At 42.3% G+C, this 22,029-nt stretch overlaps 1 protein-coding gene across 1 annotated transcript in view; it reads left to right on the top strand.

Annotated features, from left to right (window-relative positions):
- Window positions 1–22,029, top strand: part of ADAMTS12 (ADAM metallopeptidase with thrombospondin type 1 motif 12) — a 365,944-nt gene that overhangs the window by 333,250 nt on the left and 10,665 nt on the right. The window contains exons 18-20 of the mRNA XM_025198488.1: window positions 2,230–2,440; window positions 9,463–10,629; window positions 19,226–19,378. Coding sequence (XP_025054273.1) covers window positions 2,230–2,440; window positions 9,463–10,629; window positions 19,226–19,378 — 1,531 coding nt within the window. The remainder of the gene's footprint in view (window positions 1–2,229; window positions 2,441–9,462; window positions 10,630–19,225; window positions 19,379–22,029) is intronic.

The raw sequence follows: 22,029 nt of genomic DNA, 5'->3' as shown, positions 1-22,029 counted from the left end.
CTCCCCCACCCCCCACCCTGGATGAGCTGCCCACGGCTTTGTCCTGCTCCCTGCCGGGGCCCTGCTGCTGTGCATTCCCTAAACCCCTCACACTGCCCAGCTGGGCAACAGTCCCAGCCCTGGCCTGACCCAACTCACTCTTTTCCTATGGGGGCCTCAAACCCCACCTCTCCTGCAGACTTACCTGTGGGAGCTGCTCTCCAGGGTGCTTGGTGGCCATGTATATATACATGCACATGGTGCCCCCTGCCTGACTGCCCTCCTCCTGCTCCCCACAGCACCCTGCAGGCTGGAACTCTGCAAAAAGTGGAAAATCTGCATATTTCTCTGTTAAAATGATAAATTGGTCTTTTTCTCAGTTAAAAGGGAAAATCCACATTTTTTCCATGGGAAACGGAAAGCCGGAATCCCTGCTCATCATATTGTAATCTCTTTATTCTCTAGGATGCTGCTTTTGATTAAATCAACATAACTCCAGAGTATAGACTAACATCACTGCAATTACTCTAGAATCTAGAGTTAAGTGGCCCTCCAGCCCAAAAAATTGTCCACCCCTGCTCTAGATATAAATCAATAAACCTAGAAAAAAATAGGGTCCTTTTTCCTTCTTTTGCTCTGTGTTTCATTTTCTTCTCCTATCTTTTAATTTGATTCAGAAAATAAATAATTAGACATCAGTAGTTCAAAGGGAATGAATGGTTACAATGTATTATGTTTGTGTGTAAAACTGTGTATGTGCCATTATCTTCATGTGGCTGAGTCAAAGGAAGATATGTGATTAATTATTACTATTCCTACTACCGCTGAGTTAAGGATAATTTTAAAAAACAGTGTAGGGCAAAACCAGTGTTTATGTAAGTTCATTGACTTCAAAAGAGTTGCATCTACCTACCTCCGCAAGAGAAGGCTGAGGGGGATCTTGTGGCAGTATACAAATTCATTTTGGGGGGTGGGCATCAGGGAATGGGAGCTGCTCTGTTTACCAGAGGACCCCTTGGAATAACCAGACAATGGCCACAAGCTGATGCAGAGTAGATTTAGGTTGGACATCAGAAAGAACTTTTTCACAGTTAGGATCGCCAGAATCTGGAATGGACTTCCAAGGGAGGTGGTGCTCTCCTCTACCTTGGGGGTCTTCAAGAGGAGACTGGACAAGCTCCTGGCTGGGGGCACATGACCCCAGCCCTTTTTCCTGCCACTGGCAGTGGGTCAGACTCGATGATCCTTTGACACCTCTTCTGACCCTAGCATCTATGAATCTATGAATCTCTCAAGAATCTGGGCCTGTGACTGCAAGTATCTCTTATCAATGTAAGGAGCTTTTGGGCTCTGCCTTAAACCCAAGAAACAAGTGTTATTTGGTTAGAAATCCTATATATAAGTTTATAGTTCTCAGGTGGGTAAAATTTTAATTTAAGGAACTTAGATACCCATTCTTGTGCAGAGGCCACCCAGAGCTGATTGGTTAGTTATACTTTGCTACATGTGTACAAACACTTGCAGGTGAGCTGTACAATTTATGTTTGATGTCAGTGCTTCTCAGGTGGTAGAAAGTGATATGTATGCCAAGCATCCAGATTGGACTGAGTACCTGGAGGGAGAATAACTCAGAAGAGGTGGGTGACCTAAAGGACAGGATACTGATAGCTCCTGATAATAATCCTAATAGGGATTATTTAAAATGTGAACAAATACACCAAAGGAAGCAGTGAATGTCCCTAGGGTTATTTAAAATGAGACAAAAACCTGACAATATGCTGCAGAGGACAGTCCTTCAGTGGTAGGGAAACAAATAAGATACCTATTCAGTTTTTACCAGCTTTAATTACATGACATAACCCAGGTGTAGTTCTCCTTTGTTAATCTCTTTCTGTACTAAGGTTACAATGAGATAATGAAAAATAAGAATAAATAAATAGATTACTGGACTTCCCAGATGTTGATCATATTGGAAGGGAACTCTGAATATGGCTGATATTTCTATATATTCTAGAAATTTAATCTTCAGTGCCTACTGCTGATCTGGGATTAGAATCTTCACTGCCCATAAAGGGGAAAGTGGGTGCTTAGTATTTAATATGGAGTATTTACATCAATACTCTGAACTCATTGTGTGTGTCTTTCTGTTTTTTCAGAGTATCTGCATGGCTAACTTTATCTATTATTCTTGCAATGGAGTAACATTAATTTCCTTTTGGTGTTCTGCTTCCTTTCTGACTTGGATTGCAGGTGGTGGGCAGGAGAATGGCAGAAGTGTTCAACCACATGTGGCCCAACAGGACAGAAGAAGCGAACTGTCCTTTGCATCCAAACTGTGGGATCTGATGAGCAGGCTCTGGCTGCTACTGAATGCCAGCATCTGCTTAAGCCAAAGATTCACGTTTCATGCAATAGAGATGTCCTATGCCCATCTGACTGGACAGTGAGCAACTGGACTGAGGTAAATGCATAGAGCTGATAGAACTAACACTTCTGTCTCACATCATCCTTTTCAAATTTCAGCATGAAAAATGTGAAGGCTCTGCTTTTCTGCAGAAGGCACTCATGGGAAGATGGAAAAGGACAAAATAGTATGCCGAATTTCCAAAGCTAAAGTTGAATCTATATAACCAGCTACAGAACTTAAACAGCAGCCTGATCTAGACTTAGGTTCAAATTCTAGTTCTAAATTCAAATGTATCTGTACAATTGGCCATACCCTAATTCATAACCCAAAAATCTTACATTTGGGGCTTTAGAACTTGTATCATACCCGCAGGGATGTTAAACATGGGGGAGAAGAGGGCAGGTTGGTCAATAAAAAATCCAAAAATGGATTAAGACTTGATAAAGATGTGTTTATTTGAGGCCTATCTCTACAATAAATAAATTATTTTGATCCATGTTCTTATACCAGTCTCCCATTCAGACCTTGGTATCACTCCTTTATCAAACAGTAATTGTCATCTATGGTAGGTCAACTTTCAAGTGGAAGAGTAATAAATAACCCAGAGGCTTTACTTCTACACAAAGGTGGCCATACAGCATGTAGGCAGTCTCTTCTTCCAAAATCAGTCTGTGTCCAACACCTCTGTGCAGTTTTTAGGGAGCAACCTGTCTCAAAAATGAAGTCTAATAAGAGATCAAGGCAGAGAACAAACCTTTATCCTCCCTGGCTGATAAGGATTACTAGAAAGAATCTTTCATGCTCCAAACCTAAGAGTACCACACATCATCCCAGGACTGAGCATTTTCTCATATGCTAAGAAAAAGAATATGGGAGACTGTGTGAAAATGTCACACGGTAGCTTCTGCTGTGTTAACAATAATTACACTCAAAATCCAACCAAGCCCTTCGGAAGCCTTCTATCCAAATCCAGTTCCAAATGTAATGCTTTATTTCCCCTAAGCATTTAAGCTATTTCCCCTAAGCATTTAAGAAATATTTTTCATATAGTCCACACTTTACAAATAAAAAGCAACCCCCTTTCAAGGATCTGATTTACTGTAGGAAAAAGTTTGTGGCTTGTTCAGATTCTTCATGGAATTTCCAGAGCCTGGGCATGAGCCCCAATGTCGAACATACCTGAAAAAAATCTGCAGCAGTATATACAAGGAAGGATGAGATGCTAAGCACCAAATGATCCTTTGTCTCTTTCTCCCACTTGGCAATAACAGATTAACTCATGATGCTTCTTTTTACTCCATTTGTTTGTTAGGGCTGCCATATTGCACATCTTTAAAGTAGTTGGTACAATAATATATAAGTACTTTTAATGGCAACTGGTGAACTGCAGAAAATGAGCTCATCAAAATTATTAGTTTTAAAATACTACAGTGTGTGTGTGTGTGTGTGTGTGTGTGTGTATATATATATATATATATACTGCTGCAGTATATGTATCTGCTGGGCCTGTTTCTATTTAACAGGAAAATTTATCTGGTGTAGTGCTAATCTATAGAATGGCTTTGCACTTTTTAGCTATCTGCAAATTATAGGCTTGATCCTGCAAAATTCTCCACACCTGCATCTTCCAATGAAGTAAAAAAATGATCTAAGTTGATATTCAATTTAAAGATTAACTTGAATACCTGTGGAGGAGACAGCTGTTGGGTTATTGACTGACCTGTGTAGAAATGTATGCATGTCTGACTCTCAAACTATTTCACTGGTCTACTAAGAAGTTTATTTTGTATTGTTTAGCTAGATAATACTCAATTGTGTTACCAGATTTGTCCATTACTTTGGGGTGTGCTCATTTATTAGGGATAGTTTCTAGGGTCTTGGTGATTCTGTCAATGTGCTGCTTGTGTTACTATACGGAGCTGTATTTCTCCCTTCTGCAAGCCCTCACCCCCAGTGGAGCTATCTTGCAGGACTCAATCTCAATGGGACTGGGTTCCTCCAGTCACCAAATCAGTCATACACACAAACACACACAAATTAACGTGACACGCCTGACCTGGCCGGGCTGATCAGCATGGACAGGCTGACACCCTCATATGCCAAGAATCAGTTCATAAGAGCAACAATAAAATGCAGTCAGACACAAGCACACAGGTAAACAGAATCCCTCTGAATCCGGCTGGGTGTCCAGCTGACACCCTCATGGGCCAGCATTCAGTTCATAAGGGCACGTCTGAGTCAAACTGGGTCAATCAGCCTGTACAAGCTGATCCCCTTATGTGTTTCAAACTCAGCACGTCCCAATCTTTGGCCTCTTGATGAGCAGACCCCACAATAATTTGGGCTTCACAGGGATCTTTAGCTTAGGTAAAAGAAGTGTTGCTGCAGAGCAGGGGAGGAAAAAGAAGCAGAGAAGGAAAAATATACCCAATTACTACCAGTTTGACTATAAAAGTTATTTATTGCTAAGCATATGAAATATATAATAGTACTAGTAGTAATAGACATGCAAAAGAAAAACAAACACCAACAATGACAATACTACCCTGGTTTCACTAAGTATTTGGGGAAACTTAGCTCAAGCTTAACTGATACAGTTCAGGTTCAGAAGTTTATGCCTAGAAAGAAGACAGAGAACGCTGGGATCTCACCTAGTCCACGGTACTCAGGCTGCAAAGCTGACAGGCACAGTCTGTAGCACAGTCCTTGAAGGGAGAGATGATCTGTTCTTCCAGCGTCCCAAGAACGACAGGGGATGGTGTCAGCACAGGGGTTTTCTTCTTCTCCTTCTTTCCTCCTGCTTCTACTTCTTTTCCTTCCTTTTCCTCTTCCTCTTCTCCCTCTAGCAGCACACACACTTACAGATTTTTATACCCTCAGTTCAGCTGCTCCGTAGCACCCTCAGTAGTGTAAATCATTGTCTTTTCTATTGACAAGGGGTTATCTGGTTTGGACCATCTCAGGAAACTGATTGATAATCAGGAAACACTTAAGATTAGGGAGTAACCCAAATACTTGGGAGCCAGCTTGAGATTCCTATGGGTGGCAGATATACTGATGGGATATCTCATGGTTTCTTCAGGAACAATAGATAGCTTGCAGCATCAGGATTTTGGATTTTTACTTGTTGTGCACAAGCCTCAGCTTAGCATGACTTTTCCAGATCTTACTATAGTCTTTTAACAGACTTAAAGCAATTATTGGGGTGCTCATAACCTTTTGTGGAGAGGACTCCCACCAGTCGTCTCGGGAAAGATATGACAACACCTGGGATTAGGGCTCCAGCAGGCTGGATGCTGTGATGAACCCTTAACCATTGTTCAAATGTTGCCCATACCCCCTCTGACTCGGTCTCTTGCCTCAGCATTCCCTAACCCGGCAACTGAGTTTTAGTCTATCAAGTTTAAATAGGCCTCCCATAGTGGGACCGGGGAATGTATGGCCCGAGATGCCTATTAAACTTAGAGCTGTGTGTGTGTCTGGGGGGGGAAAGTCCTTAGTAAATCCAGATTAGAACTGGTCTGATAAATGCTGAGCTGGGTGTGTGTGAACACGGGTTGATTAACATTTAAAGCACAGATTCCCCATCATGCAGTGCTCCCCTGCTTCTCTGGTCCCAGAATTCACTGCAGTCTCTGCTTCAGGCTTTCTGTTCTCCATCTCTCATGTAAATGAATGGTCATCTGGTTCCATCTCAGATGTAAATGAGACCTAGGGCAGTTGTTCACTCTTGTCACCCTTATCTGGAGAGTTTTAGGTGCGTCTCTCACTGCATCTTAATCAGTTTCGTTTAGGTAGAGGAGGGGAGGGAGGGGGGTGAGTCCTTGTTAGTCAGACAGACTGCATCCTGTGCCAGGGTTGCCCAAGAACACACAGCTGAGACGTAACAATTGTTACAGCATAATAAAGAAATCAGACTTTTTTGTGATAATGGCAAGAGCTGGATAGCAGATATTTTCCTCTGATCCAGGGCATCTTCACCAGCAAAATGCATGTCCCTTTCAGAACTTCCAAGGCTTATCTACAGAAGCTCCCTCCCTTCCCCTCTGCCTTAGCTCCCTGATACATGTATGTTCTGGCACACACACGCACATGCGCACAAACATACATGCGCACACACATTCTGTAAAAACATGCTCCCTAATGAGTTTTGCAAATTTGACACACATACTAATGATTAACTAATTGAATTCTAGGGCAGTTTAAATTCAGCTAATGTTGTTGACGTAGCATAGTATATCCAAATAGATATGTAAAATCTTCAGTAATTGAACCACATTTTAGCTACCGCTCCAGTTCTTCAGAGGCAAACATGTATTTCTGACTGCAACCACACTTAAAGAAAGCTATGTTAATACCTTGCCATAAAAAACAGGGGCTGTAATGGCTATGTTTTACTTACAACAATACCTTCTGATTGTGGCTAAAAATGTGAAAGAACAAGATGGACTTTGTCTGCTTCTTGCTTTTAGTAACTATCAACAACACTCTGATTATAGAGCATTTTTGGCTGATAACACTGTAAAAGATGGAAAATATACAGTCTGATGTAAGCCCAAAATAGACCTGAGGTTGAATTCGCGTGTCTGGCAGTTAGAGAAATTAGTGTGTGCGCTAGTAAACTGAACACACTTAATTGGGCAATAATGAAAATGGAATACTGTGCACCATTCTAAAATCCCTTGAGTTTATACCACAATTTAAGATGGAGATTTTTGGAGGTACTTAGGCAATTTGGATGCTCGTTTTCAATTAGAATCCATGAATTTCATTGTCCAGTTCTTATTAAAACTCATGGGAATCCCAATTAAATCATAAAACTTTGAAAGCAACTGTCAAAATGCATAGGGCAGAATGGCAATAAAATATAAGAAGGCTCAGATAAGACTGGCTTATTTCTTTCTTCAGATACAAAGAACATAATGTCAACAGTTGCCCTCTTCCTCGTAAACCAAAATCTTTTGCTAGCAACCTAAATGAACTCAAGGGAACAAGCCTAAACTGCTATAAAATGGCATACCTTGGGATCTGCTTAAGACCTCCCAGGTTCCTCATTGAGAAAGCAGTGATTAAGAAAAATGTTACATTCATGAAGTATTAACAGAAAGCTAATGAAATTCCATAAACGCAGCATCAGTTCTTCATAAATCCAAGCTGTAAGACAGGGAAGAAAAGCCAAAAGGGGTATACTGAGTAAATACATGTTGACAAGGAAAGAAGAATATAATCTGCCACAGATTTAAGGACTTCGTCCCTCTCCTATTTCTTTCTTCTTTTCCCATCACGGAGTAGATGCAATAAAAGGCTCTAAGGGATGTGCTGCTGCTGCTTCTGCTTCTGGAGCTAGGATGTGTAGAGCTGCACAGGCCAAATTGAACCATACTGCAGGCCAGATCGAGGTCTAGATCTTGGATCCAGATGCCAGTTGAACAGCCTTGACCTAGTGGTTAGAGCATTGATCCAAGAATTGAGAGACCTACTTTCTAGTTCTTTCTCCAGCTGAGCAGTAACAAGCCTAACTCCAGTCCTCAGGCAAGCATGTTTAAACTTCATGAAGGTCCTCAGAGAGGCTCAACTAGTCTTTTCTTCTAAGTGAAACTATTCAAAAACATTTCTCCTATGAGAGAGACTACAAGGGCAGCCTGTAGGTGGCAAGCGACAGATCAGGGAGGGGACAGGCAGCATAGCAACAGATAGGGAGGAAGCAAAAAGCAGAGCAGGAGATGAGGCAGGGGCATAGGCTAGGCTAGGGAGCAGCAGGTATAGCAGTAGATCAAGAAGAGGAAGGGGTTTGGGTGGCAGTTGGCTAATTTGTGGCACACTTGTGGAAAAAGGTTGACCCACCCTACACTAGGGTATGGTGTCAGGATCCTTCTTTCTTGTTCACGTAATGGCCCCGTGACTCTTGCAGTCTTCTCTGCATAACACCACAGCTTCAGCATGAAGAGATGAGGTTGACACCTGTCCAGAGTATTCTCCACCCTGGTACTTTGGCCATTCTTCTAGGACAGTGGTTTCCAAACTTTTTATAGTGAAGATCACTTTTTCAAACTAAAGGACAACCCAGGATCTACTGTGCCCTGTCACCCCTTTCCCTGCCTCCCCGGGAAACCCCCCCCCCCCCCCCCAGCCCTTAGACCACAGAGAGTCCCAGACCCAGCCAGGTTGGGCCCCATGCCACGTTGTCTGGCCACCGTGTGGGTGCAGCCCAATACAGCCGCAACACAGAAGTGGAATCGGTTCCAGCCTGGCCAGATCTGGGAAGATCTGGTCATTCAGGGGCACATCAGGGGGGGCTCCTGTTGCTGGACACAGCCCAGCGGAGGCTCCAGAGGCCCGTGCCTCTCCCCTCAACTCTGTTCAGGACAAGATTTGGAAAGATTCAGACATAGACACAGCTTTAACTGTTTTTTCTACATACCTCTAGATATGAAGCAGCTTGTCAATGCTGCGATGCTGGGGTGCATGCGGTGTCCCACAGGAGTGTGGGAGGCTCCCCAGTGTGCTCAGCAGCAGACCCAGAAGTGGACCAGAAGCACTTCCAATCCACTTCCGGGTCTGCTGGGGAGCATGCAGGGGGACCCCCTCATGCCTCCAGTACTTCTGGTTCACTTCCATGTTCACCACTCAGCACACAGGCCCCCTGCACTCCTGTGGGAGCTCCATCTACCCCAGCATCCCAGCATTCATGAGCCTCACTGGTACCTCGAGGTATGTAAAAAAAAAACCCCACTTTTAAAGCTGTGTCTATGTCTGAATCTCTGATTCTCTGAATCAGCATCGAATCTTCAGATTCAGCTGAATTGAATCGGGGATGGTGATTCGAATTAATGCATCGATTCGGGCCAAATCCAATCAAATGTAGCCCATTTTGCACACCCCTAATATATACCATGTGGGAAACCAATACCAATTTTTCCTTAGAAGCACTCTGTCATAGTAAAAAATCAAAATAGTTGTTTCTAAGGGAAAACTTTGATTCTGATTTTTATATGAAGATACTTGTTTGATATTGATCTTTTTTTTTAATATCTGAAGGAGGTTAAGTCTGAGAATTGGCTCTTTTTATCTTGCAGTGCACTGTTTCTTGCGGTGGTGGGGTACGGACTCGTAACATTACTTGTGCTAAAAACAATGACGAGCCATGTGATATTTCAAAAAGACCAAATTCTAAGGCCCTGTGTGGACTCCAGCAATGTCCTGCTAGAAAGTTGATGATATCCCCACTAACACCCGAAAGAGGAAAGATCCTAATCAGAAAAACAGCTGGTAATCCCAGAAGAGGCCCACCAGGCAGAAAAACCATCCCTAAACCACGTCCAAGAGTCCAGGTGACAACAAAAGCACCTGAGACCAGAAGCACACTCACCCTGGCACCTACATCTGCCATTCCTGTCAACTCTTCTAAAGCCATGGACGACATGGAAATAAAAATGTCCCAGAACACTTCTACCAGATCAGATGACGATTATAATCCGCCCTCTGTGTTTAATGGGAGCAGCTCACACCAAAATAGCACTTTCTGTCCTATAAGTAATAGCTCAAAAAGTGAAAATATAAGGGATGCCAAAAATATCTCTAATACAAAACCAAGCACTACTTCAGAAGGGATCATGGTACCAAGAGGAGTGACCAGTCATTCCTTCTCATTTACTGGAAGTCCAGGAGTTACTCCAGGCTATGATTACTTAACCGAGGAATCAGATGATACTGACTGGTCAGTAGGAGGAAGTGAAAAACCTACTGCCATTCCTGACACCATAAGCAACCCAGCAATCAAAACAGAGAGCACAAGACCAAAAGCCAGCTCCGATATAATAAAAAATGAGAGTCAAACCCCCAAAGTCTCACCAACATTTATTCAATATGAATCTTCTACACCATCTTCCAGCAGCATAGTAGCAGAAACAATGGCACCTTTAACAACAGCAAACCCCCGAAACATCAGTGTACAGATAGATACACCTGTTACAAATATGGCCCCCACAGAAGGATCTGTCACAATAAAGCCAATGGTGTTTGGTGACATATTAAGGAAACAGAATAATAATAGAATGGAAATGGAACACACTGACAAGATAACTTACACTCAGAGTACAAGATCTCCAAGTCTTGGAGGTGCTCCAAAGAATCAAAGTATAATTTCAGAGGAAATTTGTCCAGATACTACAGAACTAGACCATCCAACAGTGTCCAACAGATTGGGGAGTGGTGGCTACTGGATTGTGGGGAACTGGAGTGAGGTAAGCATTTTTTTAAAAAACAACCCAAAAACCTCAACAAATTGGTCTGAAAACAGCACATATAATGGCCAAAGAAATATAAATTCTTGATTTAATTCAGAATTCTTTGAAATGAGGGCCATGAATCTGAATTAAATATGAGTCATGCCATAAGAAAAATGAAGAATATGCTTAAGTTGCTAATGTATGCTAGAAGTGCTCCACTAACAAGACAGGACACCAGAAAATGAACCTAATATTTGGCTGAATCAGCAAAACTGTTGTAAGTCTCATGAACATGTGATTAGAACCAAACCAGTTTGGGCTTTTCATGTACAGGGGGAAAGTATCCTCTTAGGTGAATCCTGAATAAGTTAATGTTCACTAAGGAGTGCCGAGGAAGCAGGTCAAAGTTACAAAGTGCAATGAGCTGTTTGTATTTCTTTATCTTGCACTTAGCATGAGATATCTGTAGAGTCTCAAGCCTAAACTGCTATAAAATGGCATACCTTGGGATCTGCTTAAGACCTCCCAGGTTCCTCATTGAGAAAGCAGTGATTAAGAAAAATGTTACATTCATGAAGTATTAACAGAAAGCTAATGAAATTCCATAAACGCAGCATCAGTTCTTCATAAATCCAAGCTGTAAGACAGGGAAGAAAAGCCAAAAGGGGTATACTGAGTAAATACATGTTGACAAGGAAAGAAGAATATAATCTGCCACAGATTTAAGGACTTCGTCCCTCTCCTATTTCTTTCTTCTTTTCCCATCACGGAGTAGATGCAATAAAAGGCTCTAAGGGATGTGCTGCTGCTGCTTCTGCTTCTGGAGCTAGGATGTGTAGAGCTGCACAGGCCAAATTGAACCATACTGCAGGCCAGATCGAGGTCTAGATCTTGGATCCAGATGCCAGTTGAACAGCCTTGACCTAGTGGTTAGAGCATTGATCCAAGAATTGAGAGACCTACTTTCTAGTTCTTTCTCCAGCTGAGCAGTAACAAGCCTAACTCCAGTCCTCAGGCAAGCATGTTTAAACTTCATGAAGGTCCTCAGAGAGGCTCAACTAGTCTTTTCTTCTAAGTGAAACTATTCAAAAACATTTCTCCTATGAGAGAGACTACAAGGGCAGCCTGTAGGTGGCAAGCGACAGATCAGGGAGGGGACAGGCAGCATAGCAACAGATAGGGAGGAAGCAAAAAGCAGAGCAGGAGATGAGGCAGGGGCATAGGCTAGGCTAGGGAGCAGCAGGTATAGCAGTAGATCAAGAAGAGGAAGGGGTTTGGGTGGCAGTTGGCTAATTTGTGGCACACTTGTGGAAAAAGGTTGACCCACCCTACACTAGGGTATGGTGTCAGGATCCTTCTTTCTTGTTCACGTAATGGCCCCGTGACTCTTGCAGTCTTCTCTGCATAACACCACAGCTTCAGCATGAAGAGATGAGGTTGACACCTGTCCAGAGTATTCTCCACCCTGGTACTTTGGCCATTCTTCTAGGACAGTGGTTTCCAAACTTTTTATAGTGAAGATCACTTTTTCAAACTAAAGGACAACCCAGGATCTACTGTGCCCTGTCACCCCTTTCCCTGCCTCCCCGGGAAACCCCCCCCCCCACCATGTGCCCTTAGACCACAGAGAGTCCCAGACCCAGCCAGGTTGGGCCCCATGCCACGTTGTCTGGCCACCGTGTGGGTGCAGCCCAATACAGCCGCAACACAGAAGTGGAATCGGTTCCAGCCTGGCCAGATCTGGGAAGATCTGGTCATTCAGGGGCACATCAGGGGGGGCTCCTGTTGCTGGACACAGCCCAGCGGAGGCTCCAGAGGCCCGTGCCTCTCCCCTCAACTCTGTTCAGGACAAGATTTGGAAAGATTCAGACATAGACACAGCTTTAACTGTTTTTTCTACATACCTCTAGATATGAAGCAGCTTGTCAATGCTGCGATGCTGGGGTGCATGCGGTGTCCCACAGGAGTGTGGGAGGCTCCCCAGTGTGCTCAGCAGCAGACCCAGAAGTGGACCAGAAGCACTTCCAATCCACTTCCGGGTCTGCTGGGGAGCATGCAGGGGGACCCCCTCATGCCTCCAGTACTTCTGGTTCACTTCCATGTTCACCACTCAGCACACAGGCCCCCTGCACTCCTGTGGGAGCTCCATCTACCCCAGCATCCCAGCATTCATGAGCCTCACTGGTACCTCGAGGTATGTAAAAAAAAAACCCCACTTTTAAAGCTGTGTCTATGTCTGAATCTCTGATTCTCTGAATCAGCATCGAATCTTCAGATTCAGCTGAATTGAATCGGGGATGGTGATTCGAATTAATGCATCGATTCGGGCCAAATCCAATCAAATGTAGCCCATTTTGCACACCCCTAATATATACCATGTGGGAAACCAATACCAATTTTTCCTTAGAAGCACTCTGTCATAGTAAAAAATCAAAATAGTTGTTTCTAAGGGAAAACTTTGATTCTGATTTTTATATGAAGATACTTGTTTGATATTGATCTTTTTTTTTAATATCTGAAGGAGGTTAAGTCTGAGAATTGGCTCTTTTTATCTTGCAGTGCACTGTTTCTTGCGGTGGTGGGGTACGGACTCGTAACATTACTTGTGCTAAAAACAATGACGAGCCATGTGATATTTCAAAAAGACCAAATTCTAAGGCCCTGTGTGGACTCCAGCAATGTCCTGCTAGAAAGTTGATGATATCCCCACTAACACCCGAAAGAGGAAAGATCCTAATCAGAAAAACAGCTGGTAATCCCAGAAGAGGCCCACCAGGCAGAAAAACCATCCCTAAACCACGTCCAAGAGTCCAGGTGACAACAAAAGCACCTGAGACCAGAAGCACACTCACCCTGGCACCTACATCTGCCATTCCTGTCAACTCTTCTAAAGCCATGGACGACATGGAAATAAAAATGTCCCAGAACACTTCTACCAGATCAGATGACGATTATAATCCGCCCTCTGTGTTTAATGGGAGCAGCTCACACCAAAATAGCACTTTCTGTCCTATAAGTAATAGCTCAAAAAGTGAAAATATAAGGGATGCCAAAAATATCTCTAATACAAAACCAAGCACTACTTCAGAAGGGATCATGGTACCAAGAGGAGTGACCAGTCATTCCTTCTCATTTACTGGAAGTCCAGGAGTTACTCCAGGCTATGATTACTTAACCGAGGAATCAGATGATACTGACTGGTCAGTAGGAGGAAGTGAAAAACCTACTGCCATTCCTGACACCATAAGCAACCCAGCAATCAAAACAGAGAGCACAAGACCAAAAGCCAGCTCCGATATAATAAAAAATGAGAGTCAAACCCCCAAAGTCTCACCAACATTTATTCAATATGAATCTTCTACACCATCTTCCAGCAGCATAGTAGCAGAAACAATGGCACCTTTAACAACAGCAAACCCCCGAAACATCAGTGTACAGATAGATACACCTGTTACAAATATGGCCCCCACAGAAGGATCTGTCACAATAAAGCCAATGGTGTTTGGTGACATATTAAGGAAACAGAATAATAATAGAATGGAAATGGAACACACTGACAAGATAACTTACACTCAGAGTACAAGATCTCCAAGTCTTGGAGGTGCTCCAAAGAATCAAAGTATAATTTCAGAGGAAATTTGTCCAGATACTACAGAACTAGACCATCCAACAGTGTCCAACAGATTGGGGAGTGGTGGCTACTGGATTGTGGGGAACTGGAGTGAGGTAAGCATTTTTTTAAAAAACAACCCAAAAACCTCAACAAATTGGTCTGAAAACAGCACATATAATGGCCAAAGAAATATAAATTCTTGATTTAATTCAGAATTCTTTGAAATGAGGGCCATGAATCTGAATTAAATATGAGTCATGCCATAAGAAAAATGAAGAATATGCTTAAGTTGCTAATGTATGCTAGAAGTGCTCCACTAACAAGACAGGACACCAGAAAATGAACCTAATATTTGGCTGAATCAGCAAAACTGTTGTAAGTCTCATGAACATGTGATTAGAACCAAACCAGTTTGGGCTTTTCATGTACAGGGGGAAAGTATCCTCTTAGGTGAATCCTGAATAAGTTAATGTTCACTAAGGAGTGCCGAGGAAGCAGGTCAAAGTTACAAAGTGCAATGAGCTGTTTGTATTTCTTTATCTTACACTTAGCATGAGATATCTGTAGAGTCTCCATAATATTTCAATCTATGCTCATAAATTAATTCCCTCTGAGCATCTTTCATTGTCTAACTGAGTTCATGCATATATTTTAACTGTTGTCGGATGAAGCACATTTACTCGATTATTCAAATACATTCTTCAGTGTGTTAATACAATAGATGATTGTGATAGTGTTGCTATTTCACCTCCCCACCAGGAATGATCTATGCTACTGACAGTAGTGTATCCTAATCCCAAACTCATCCTGCTTATTTACACCGATGTAAACCTAAAGTATTACAAGGTTAGTCCAGATTTACACTGCAGTAATTGGGAATAGAACTTGGACTGACCACTGTATCTAGCAAATGAATGGTTACATGGACTTCTATGCTGTCTTTTTAAATAATTTAATTGATAACACTTTGGAATTGGAAAGGAGTTGAAAAGGTTGTCTGTGTACATGTGCCTGTGGCTGTGGGTGTGAATGTCTGCTGGCATATAAATCAGAGCTGTATCTTAATTGGCTACTAGTATAAAACATCTAATTTACTTCTGAACATGGTAAGAATGGGAGGTTAGGGATATAAGTAGTGTTAATCTATTTGTCTTGTTATTAACCCTCATCTTCACAGACAGAGAGAGGCAGTTATCTTTCACCTATGTTAATCATGGAACCAAAAGTGATAATTTAATGTCCAACAATATGAAAAATGAATGAGTCAAAAAGTTTAATATCCTATAATAGTCACCTGAATTCAACAACAGGCAATGGCTTGCTTTGTGAATCTATTAAGAGTCCATTTGCAGTTCGTGCCAAATTGTCAAGAGTGATTGCACGACGCAAGTAATGACTCACCGTGAGTTTGAAAACTCATTCAAGACCATTGTCAAGAAACTGATAACAGCACTTTGAAGGTATTTCAGCTGGTAAATAGTGTGTGGCCCAGATTGCACAGCTTCTTGCACAACAGAAAATTGTATTGTTATGGAAGAGCTGTATACCATCCCTGCTTATCTCACTATAATTCCACATGCTAAATAACATAGAGAGGAGAACAGCTGTCTATGAATGGGCATTCAGGTTTTGCCTTTCTTGCTCATTGCTGAATGCTTTGTTCTAATGGAAAATTTCTGCTTCCTGCACTCCAGCGTGTTTGGACACACTGCTTAAATGTAAACAGCACACAGAAGCAATGCAGATTGCTAGTGTCAATTGTCAGTGGCCTCTGAAATCTGTTTACCGTTCTTTTGACATCACCGTTGATTTCCTTCATCCATCTCTAAGGTCAGTTGTTCTGGTTCAAAAAATAGATCACTTTATAGCCATTTTGATGAGCTCTAGGATTATTATTATCCTGGAGGTCAGGACTGAGGAGTGGCTGTCTCATTCAAGCAGAAATGCTAAATATATATATATCATCAGCAAGGTCCCAGTGAGAGTATTTATATTTATTCCCATCCCATTTTTCTCTGAAAATACTTTTATTTGTATGCAAACAGGAACAAGGATCATTCTTTTTTTTCACCAAGAAATGTCAGCGTTTTCCAAGATGCCTGAAATTAGCCATTTACAAAAGTTAGTCCTTCAACAAGCCTTATTTTCACAGGTGCTGGTCTCCCACCTCTCACTGACTGTTGTAAGGCATAAAATGGATACAGTTCAGGCAGCCAAATGTCAAAGCTTTAACTTATGGTTTGTTGTGCTTCAGTCTTGATGAAGAAGGAACCTCGTAGGGCAGTCAGGAAGTGGACCTGTCTCCATTTCATTCAGCACTGGCTTTCTGAAAGGTACAACTTCAGGGTCAAAGAAGCATAGGGCTGGAACAGACCTCAGGAAATCATCTGGTCAAACCATGTTGCACTGAGACAGGGCGCATCTACACAAGATGCTTACTGCACATTAGCCTAATAATACTGTGCAGTAGTACAGCAGTTAAAAACTGTGCTAATAGCCTACTGCTCAGTGTTATTAAGCTAATGTGCACTAAGTGTCACAAAATAATTGTGCTCCGGTGCTACTGCACAGTAACTCTAATGACTGCCCATTTAGTTAATACTTCATTAAACAAGTACTAAACTAAATGGGCAGTAATTTAGGCACATTTATGAACATGTAGATGTGCCCACAGTGTCAAGAATATTTAGGCCAGCGGTTCTCAATAGAGGTGCGCCGATACATAGGTCCAATATCAGGTCAGCACTGATATAAAGAAAATTGACTGTATTGGAAATCAGCTTTTTTTGCCTAATGTGGCCAATAAATGCCCCGTGCATGTGTGCAGCCATAGTGCAGCATGTAGGCAGTGAAGAGCACAGCCCGGCAGCTTGGAGAGCTGCATCCAGCTGGTTAGTCTGTTGTGATAGAAGTGAAGGGGTGGGGGAGGGAAGAGGGCTGTGCTGAGCTGAGCTCACGGTAGGCAGTGGTGGCACTGGGAGGGAGGGTTGGGGGGTCAACAGTGAACTTTGGGGTGGCTGTAGTCCCCCTCCCCCTTGTAGCTCCCCACCCACCACTGCTGCCACCCGCCCTGAGCACAGCCCAGCCCAGCCTCCGCTGAGAAGAACCCGATGCAGCCCCGGCCTCAGCCTGCAATGGCAGCCCGCTCTGCCTCGCACAGATCCACACAGGACCTCCTGGGGTGTGTGCAGCAGCAGAAGCCCTACCCCCTGCACCTCCCAGATGAGCCACAGCTCTGTCCTGCGCCGCACCCTGCCCCAGCTGGGCAGTGCCTGCCCCAGCCCCTGCCCCAGCTCCATTCCCTCCCTTATCACGGGGGCCTTGATCTGCCCCACAACACCCCTTCCCTTCCCCCTCCCCTTCCACTGCAACAGACTTACAAGCCGGACACTGCTCTTGAAGCTGCCGGGCTGCATATCGGAAATCAGATGGTATTGGCAGATATGCCTCCTTAAAATCAGCTATTGGTATCAGCCACAAAAATCTCTATTGGTGCGCCTCTACTTCTCAACCTTTTTAGACTCAAAGTACTCCTCAGCAGACTCAAGGCATCCCTTGATAGACTTAAAGTGCACCTCAGAAAATGCCAGCTCTTCACTTTGTTCTTATTTTTTTACTATAAATACTAGAGCAATTATTCTGTTGCAAAGAACTCAGAAACACCTCATCAGGACAGAATGATTTTAGCATTTGCCTATTTGAAATCTCTTGTTTATCTTGTGAATCATGTTTGCATGCCTAACGGAGCTAACAATGTATGGCACCTTACAGCAACCTTGACAGGATCTCAAGGCACCTCAGGGTGCCACAACACCCTGATTGAGAATCACTGATTTTGACCATCCTGGATAGCGAGTAATTGTTCTCCTTTATAACAAACTTTTATCTATTGGACGACTTGTATATCTCACCATAGTTTTCTCTTTCCTACAGCAAACAAAACCATTTCTTTCAATCTTTCCTTATAGGTCATGTTTTCTGTTACATCCAAGATTTTGTTTCCAAGCAGGCAGTACACCTCCCAGGATGGTTAGATTGGTGGATGAGTGCCTCTGCCCCTCCCTCACAAAACAGTATCTAATCAGCATCCCTCTTCATTCTCCCACCTGGGGAGTAGTGACTTTTTGATGGGGAATGTGGACTTATGCCTTTCGAGAACTACACTCAATGTCATTTCACAAAGGATACCAAACATTTCCAGCCAGTAAAGGCTTTTGGCCCGTATCTGAATCTGTTTTCTTTAAAATGGCCCCCCTCTTTATGTTTGGTTTACTCAGTACTGTCAAAATACTGTTCAGTACATTGTGTCTTCTGTTCTAATCGTTATTTATCTCCTTTGGTTAGTGGCAGCATTAACAAAGGAAAAGGAAATCAAGTGAAGAATAGCCATATTGACATCTCACCCAAGAAAAATAGAAAAAAGTTGGCGGATCAAAGACTGAATTATAAGAAAGGGAAGCAGAACAGCTGATACAAATTAGTATTGGCTCATTAAGTAGAAGAAGTCTGCCAAGGAAAAACAGTTCATATTATAAATCAGAAAGATGTTCCTTGTCATGTTCCTAACTAAGCAAAAGAACACTACTTAATGCTAACTGGGAAGGCTTGGCAAAACTTGTAATCTGCCTCCCGAGCTTTGGGAATATGGGCTGGTCATTGCACCGTCTGACCTGAGGAGAAGTGATTGAAAAAAGGGATCCCATTTAATGATACATGAGAGAGAAAAATTGGGAACCTCAAATCTAGGGCAGAAGATCTCAGACTACAGAGATCTGTGACTGCTGTGAGTTGCTCTTTAGTGGTGCTTATTAGTGCACAATAGATACTTTGGTCCATGCCAGTCTCTCAGTACTACTTTTTGTTAATTGGTCTCTGCCATCAGACAGTCACTTCAAATTTTATGTAGTTCCTGCTTTCTTTCATTTCCTCTTGTCATGGTCATTAAATGACTTATCAACTGTGGTACTAACATCACCCTTTCATCACTCAATTGTGCAGTGTTCTACCACCTGCGGTCTGGGGGCTTTTTGGAGACACGTGGAATGTAGCAGTAAGAATGAGTCTGACTGTCAACATGTTAAAAAACCTGACCCTGCAAGAAGATGTTATCTCCGCCCATGTGCTAACTGGAAAACAGGAAACTGGAGTAAGGTAACATCATCCAGCACTATGTACATTAGCAGTAAGTTCACTGACTTCAAAGATGAGGTATTTACATTTAGACTTAAAACAACAATTTACTGATTGATTGCACACATGACTCCCAGCTACCCCTTCTGCATTAATTTGCAGATTTCCTGGATAACGTATTCATGGAAAATTTCATTCTGTTTGTGTGGTCTGCCTAATCTTTGCTGAACACATCTTTTATAAATTCTGTTCTCTCTTATTTGTGAGTTTGGGGGTTATGGTCATTAAATCTTGCATTTCAAGATACGAGCAATAATAGCAATATCATCAGGAACCCTACAGCAAGACTCCTACATGGTGTTATGTATGGTTCATCTCACTTTTCTTGTGACTGTAAGGACATTTCCCAACTACAGTACCAACATTAAAACTTTGCTACCAAGCTGTCATGGGCCTGAACTAACACCCATCAAAGTCACAGTAGTCACTTAAAGGAGACATTGAAGCATGGCCTAAAACAATCTTGTAAGCTTGCAGCCTGAACCCCAGAGAAATCCCTGCCTTACTTCAAAAACTGAAGGTAAATGCAGTTAAAAGGCTGCCCGTGACTGCTGTTATAGGGTCACATGCCCTCCACATTACATGCACACTTTCTTGTCATGATACTCAAGACTCTTCAAGGTCATAAGAAAATGAAAATAACTATATTTGAGACCTTCCTTCCCCCAATATAAAATGCGTAAATATAGGGTGATACATCATCCTACATCGCTGTAGTGACACACTATATCACTGTACAACGTGCTACAGTGATGTAGCGATCACGTGAATCTACACATGACCGGCAGCTACTTCGCCATAGCAGTGTGCTCCCACATTTTAGCATGCTGCTATGGTGAACTAGCCTCTAAAACTAACTGTGCACATGGCACAGTACGGGCAGTTACTGCGCCATGCTTTAGTACTTCCAATCCAAAAAGGAGTACTAAAGCACAACGCAGTAACAATGTCATTGTAAGGCAATTTATAGACGTGCCCATAAGGCCTGAAAGATGGTGTTTTGTTAAAGCTGAGTATTTTTTTGTTTCAAATCACTGATAAAATGCTTTTCTAAATGCCATACTGTTACCAAAGTGCTAACAGAACATTGAATCATAAATACAGTAATATTGTTTCAATAGTGGAGAAGAAAAGCGGGTCTTGGAAATGCTGTATATTCTGTTCTGTAGGAAATGACATTGCCAGTGACGTAAAGGCAGATTCATAGTCAGAGAGATCTCCAGAAAGGTTGACTCACTATTGTTAATGCAATTGTATCATACCAAGAAGCCTTTTAATATAAGATTTGTATAGGAAATCCCATGATAGGCCAATGAACCACTTAATTTCACTTGAACCTCAAAATAAGGTTTAGCTAGAGAACTATGCGATGCCTAGACTTACTGAAAATCCTTTGGACAATGATGAATTTTGCCTCGCTTTCCTCCAAAAAAATTACTTCCTTTACAACAAGTGAAAAATGGCTGTACCACAGCCATTGATTTTAATTATAAAATACTGTGGACAATGGGTAGTTCAGAGATGAGTCCGACTATGTGCCTAAAGTGAGTTAAAAGCTTGTTTGAATTAGATCCCTATCATGTTAGATCCTTATCATCCCAGGAATATATTTTTGTTTGCTGATGTAAATTTTTTACAAGCAGTTGTGATGGTTTTTACTATTTGTTATTATAAATGTTTATACTAACAATCCAGCAACATGCCCATCACAGAAGTATTATTGTACTGTACTGCTTTCCTGTCTAAGGAAGATGATGACTGGTTGCTATTATCTGAATGAAATACTTTCTTTGATTAAAGAAGAATGCATATAATTTTGAGAAATGAACCTTCATGTTGCTAGAAGCTTAATATAATATATTAGGTAGCCTGAGCTTCCACCAATTTGGGAGCTGAGGGAACTCAGTACCTTTTAAAAACCAACTCTAACGGCACAGGAACAAGTATATACAAAAATACAGAGCACTGTTCCATTCTGCCTTTGAGAATGACCAATGTTACTAGGTATTTTAGAGGAAGATGCAAAATTCCAATGATACCGTGTGTTTTTTCTACCTTCTGGTAGAAGTTTCCTTCAAATAGGGCTGGGTAATTTTTCCCAGCAAATAATTTGTTTGCTAAAAGATACAGTTTTAGTCCTCTTTTGAGTTTTTTGGAGTTGAATACACCAAATATTTTCAGCTTAAATAAAACTTGAAATGCCTCCAAACAGAGGTCAGTAATACTAAAGTTAACATGCGACTGGGGATGCTCCAACAATTCAAACACCATGTATGAATGTGGAGGACACTTTCAGACTACAGACCACCCTGCCCATGTGGACGGGAACCATGCATCAGTGAGGACCTCACTAAGGTTACAGATCAAACAATAGTATTTGCCAATTTCTGGACCCAGATTTGAACGTGGTGACAGGATATGGGAAGATGCAGCAGCATGAAAAAAATATGGGTCCTGAAGGTTAAATTAACAGAAACACGGGTGGATCCAGGAGCAGAGTGAGGGGGTACAGCTGCACTCCCTTCTGCTGTGCAGTGCACGTGCAGTGGGTCTCTGAGCTCCAGCTGGTCAGCATAGACTCTAGCTGGAGCTCCATGGGCCTGAGCTCTTTG

The sequence above is a fragment of the Alligator sinensis genome, unplaced genomic scaffold, assembly GCF_000455745.1.
Source record: "Alligator sinensis unplaced genomic scaffold, ASM45574v1 scaffold347_1, whole genome shotgun sequence".
Lineage (NCBI taxonomy): Eukaryota > Metazoa > Chordata > Crocodylia > Alligatoridae > Alligator > Alligator sinensis.
Note: the sequence above shows the minus strand (reverse complement) of the source record. Positions and strands in the feature narration are given on the sequence as shown.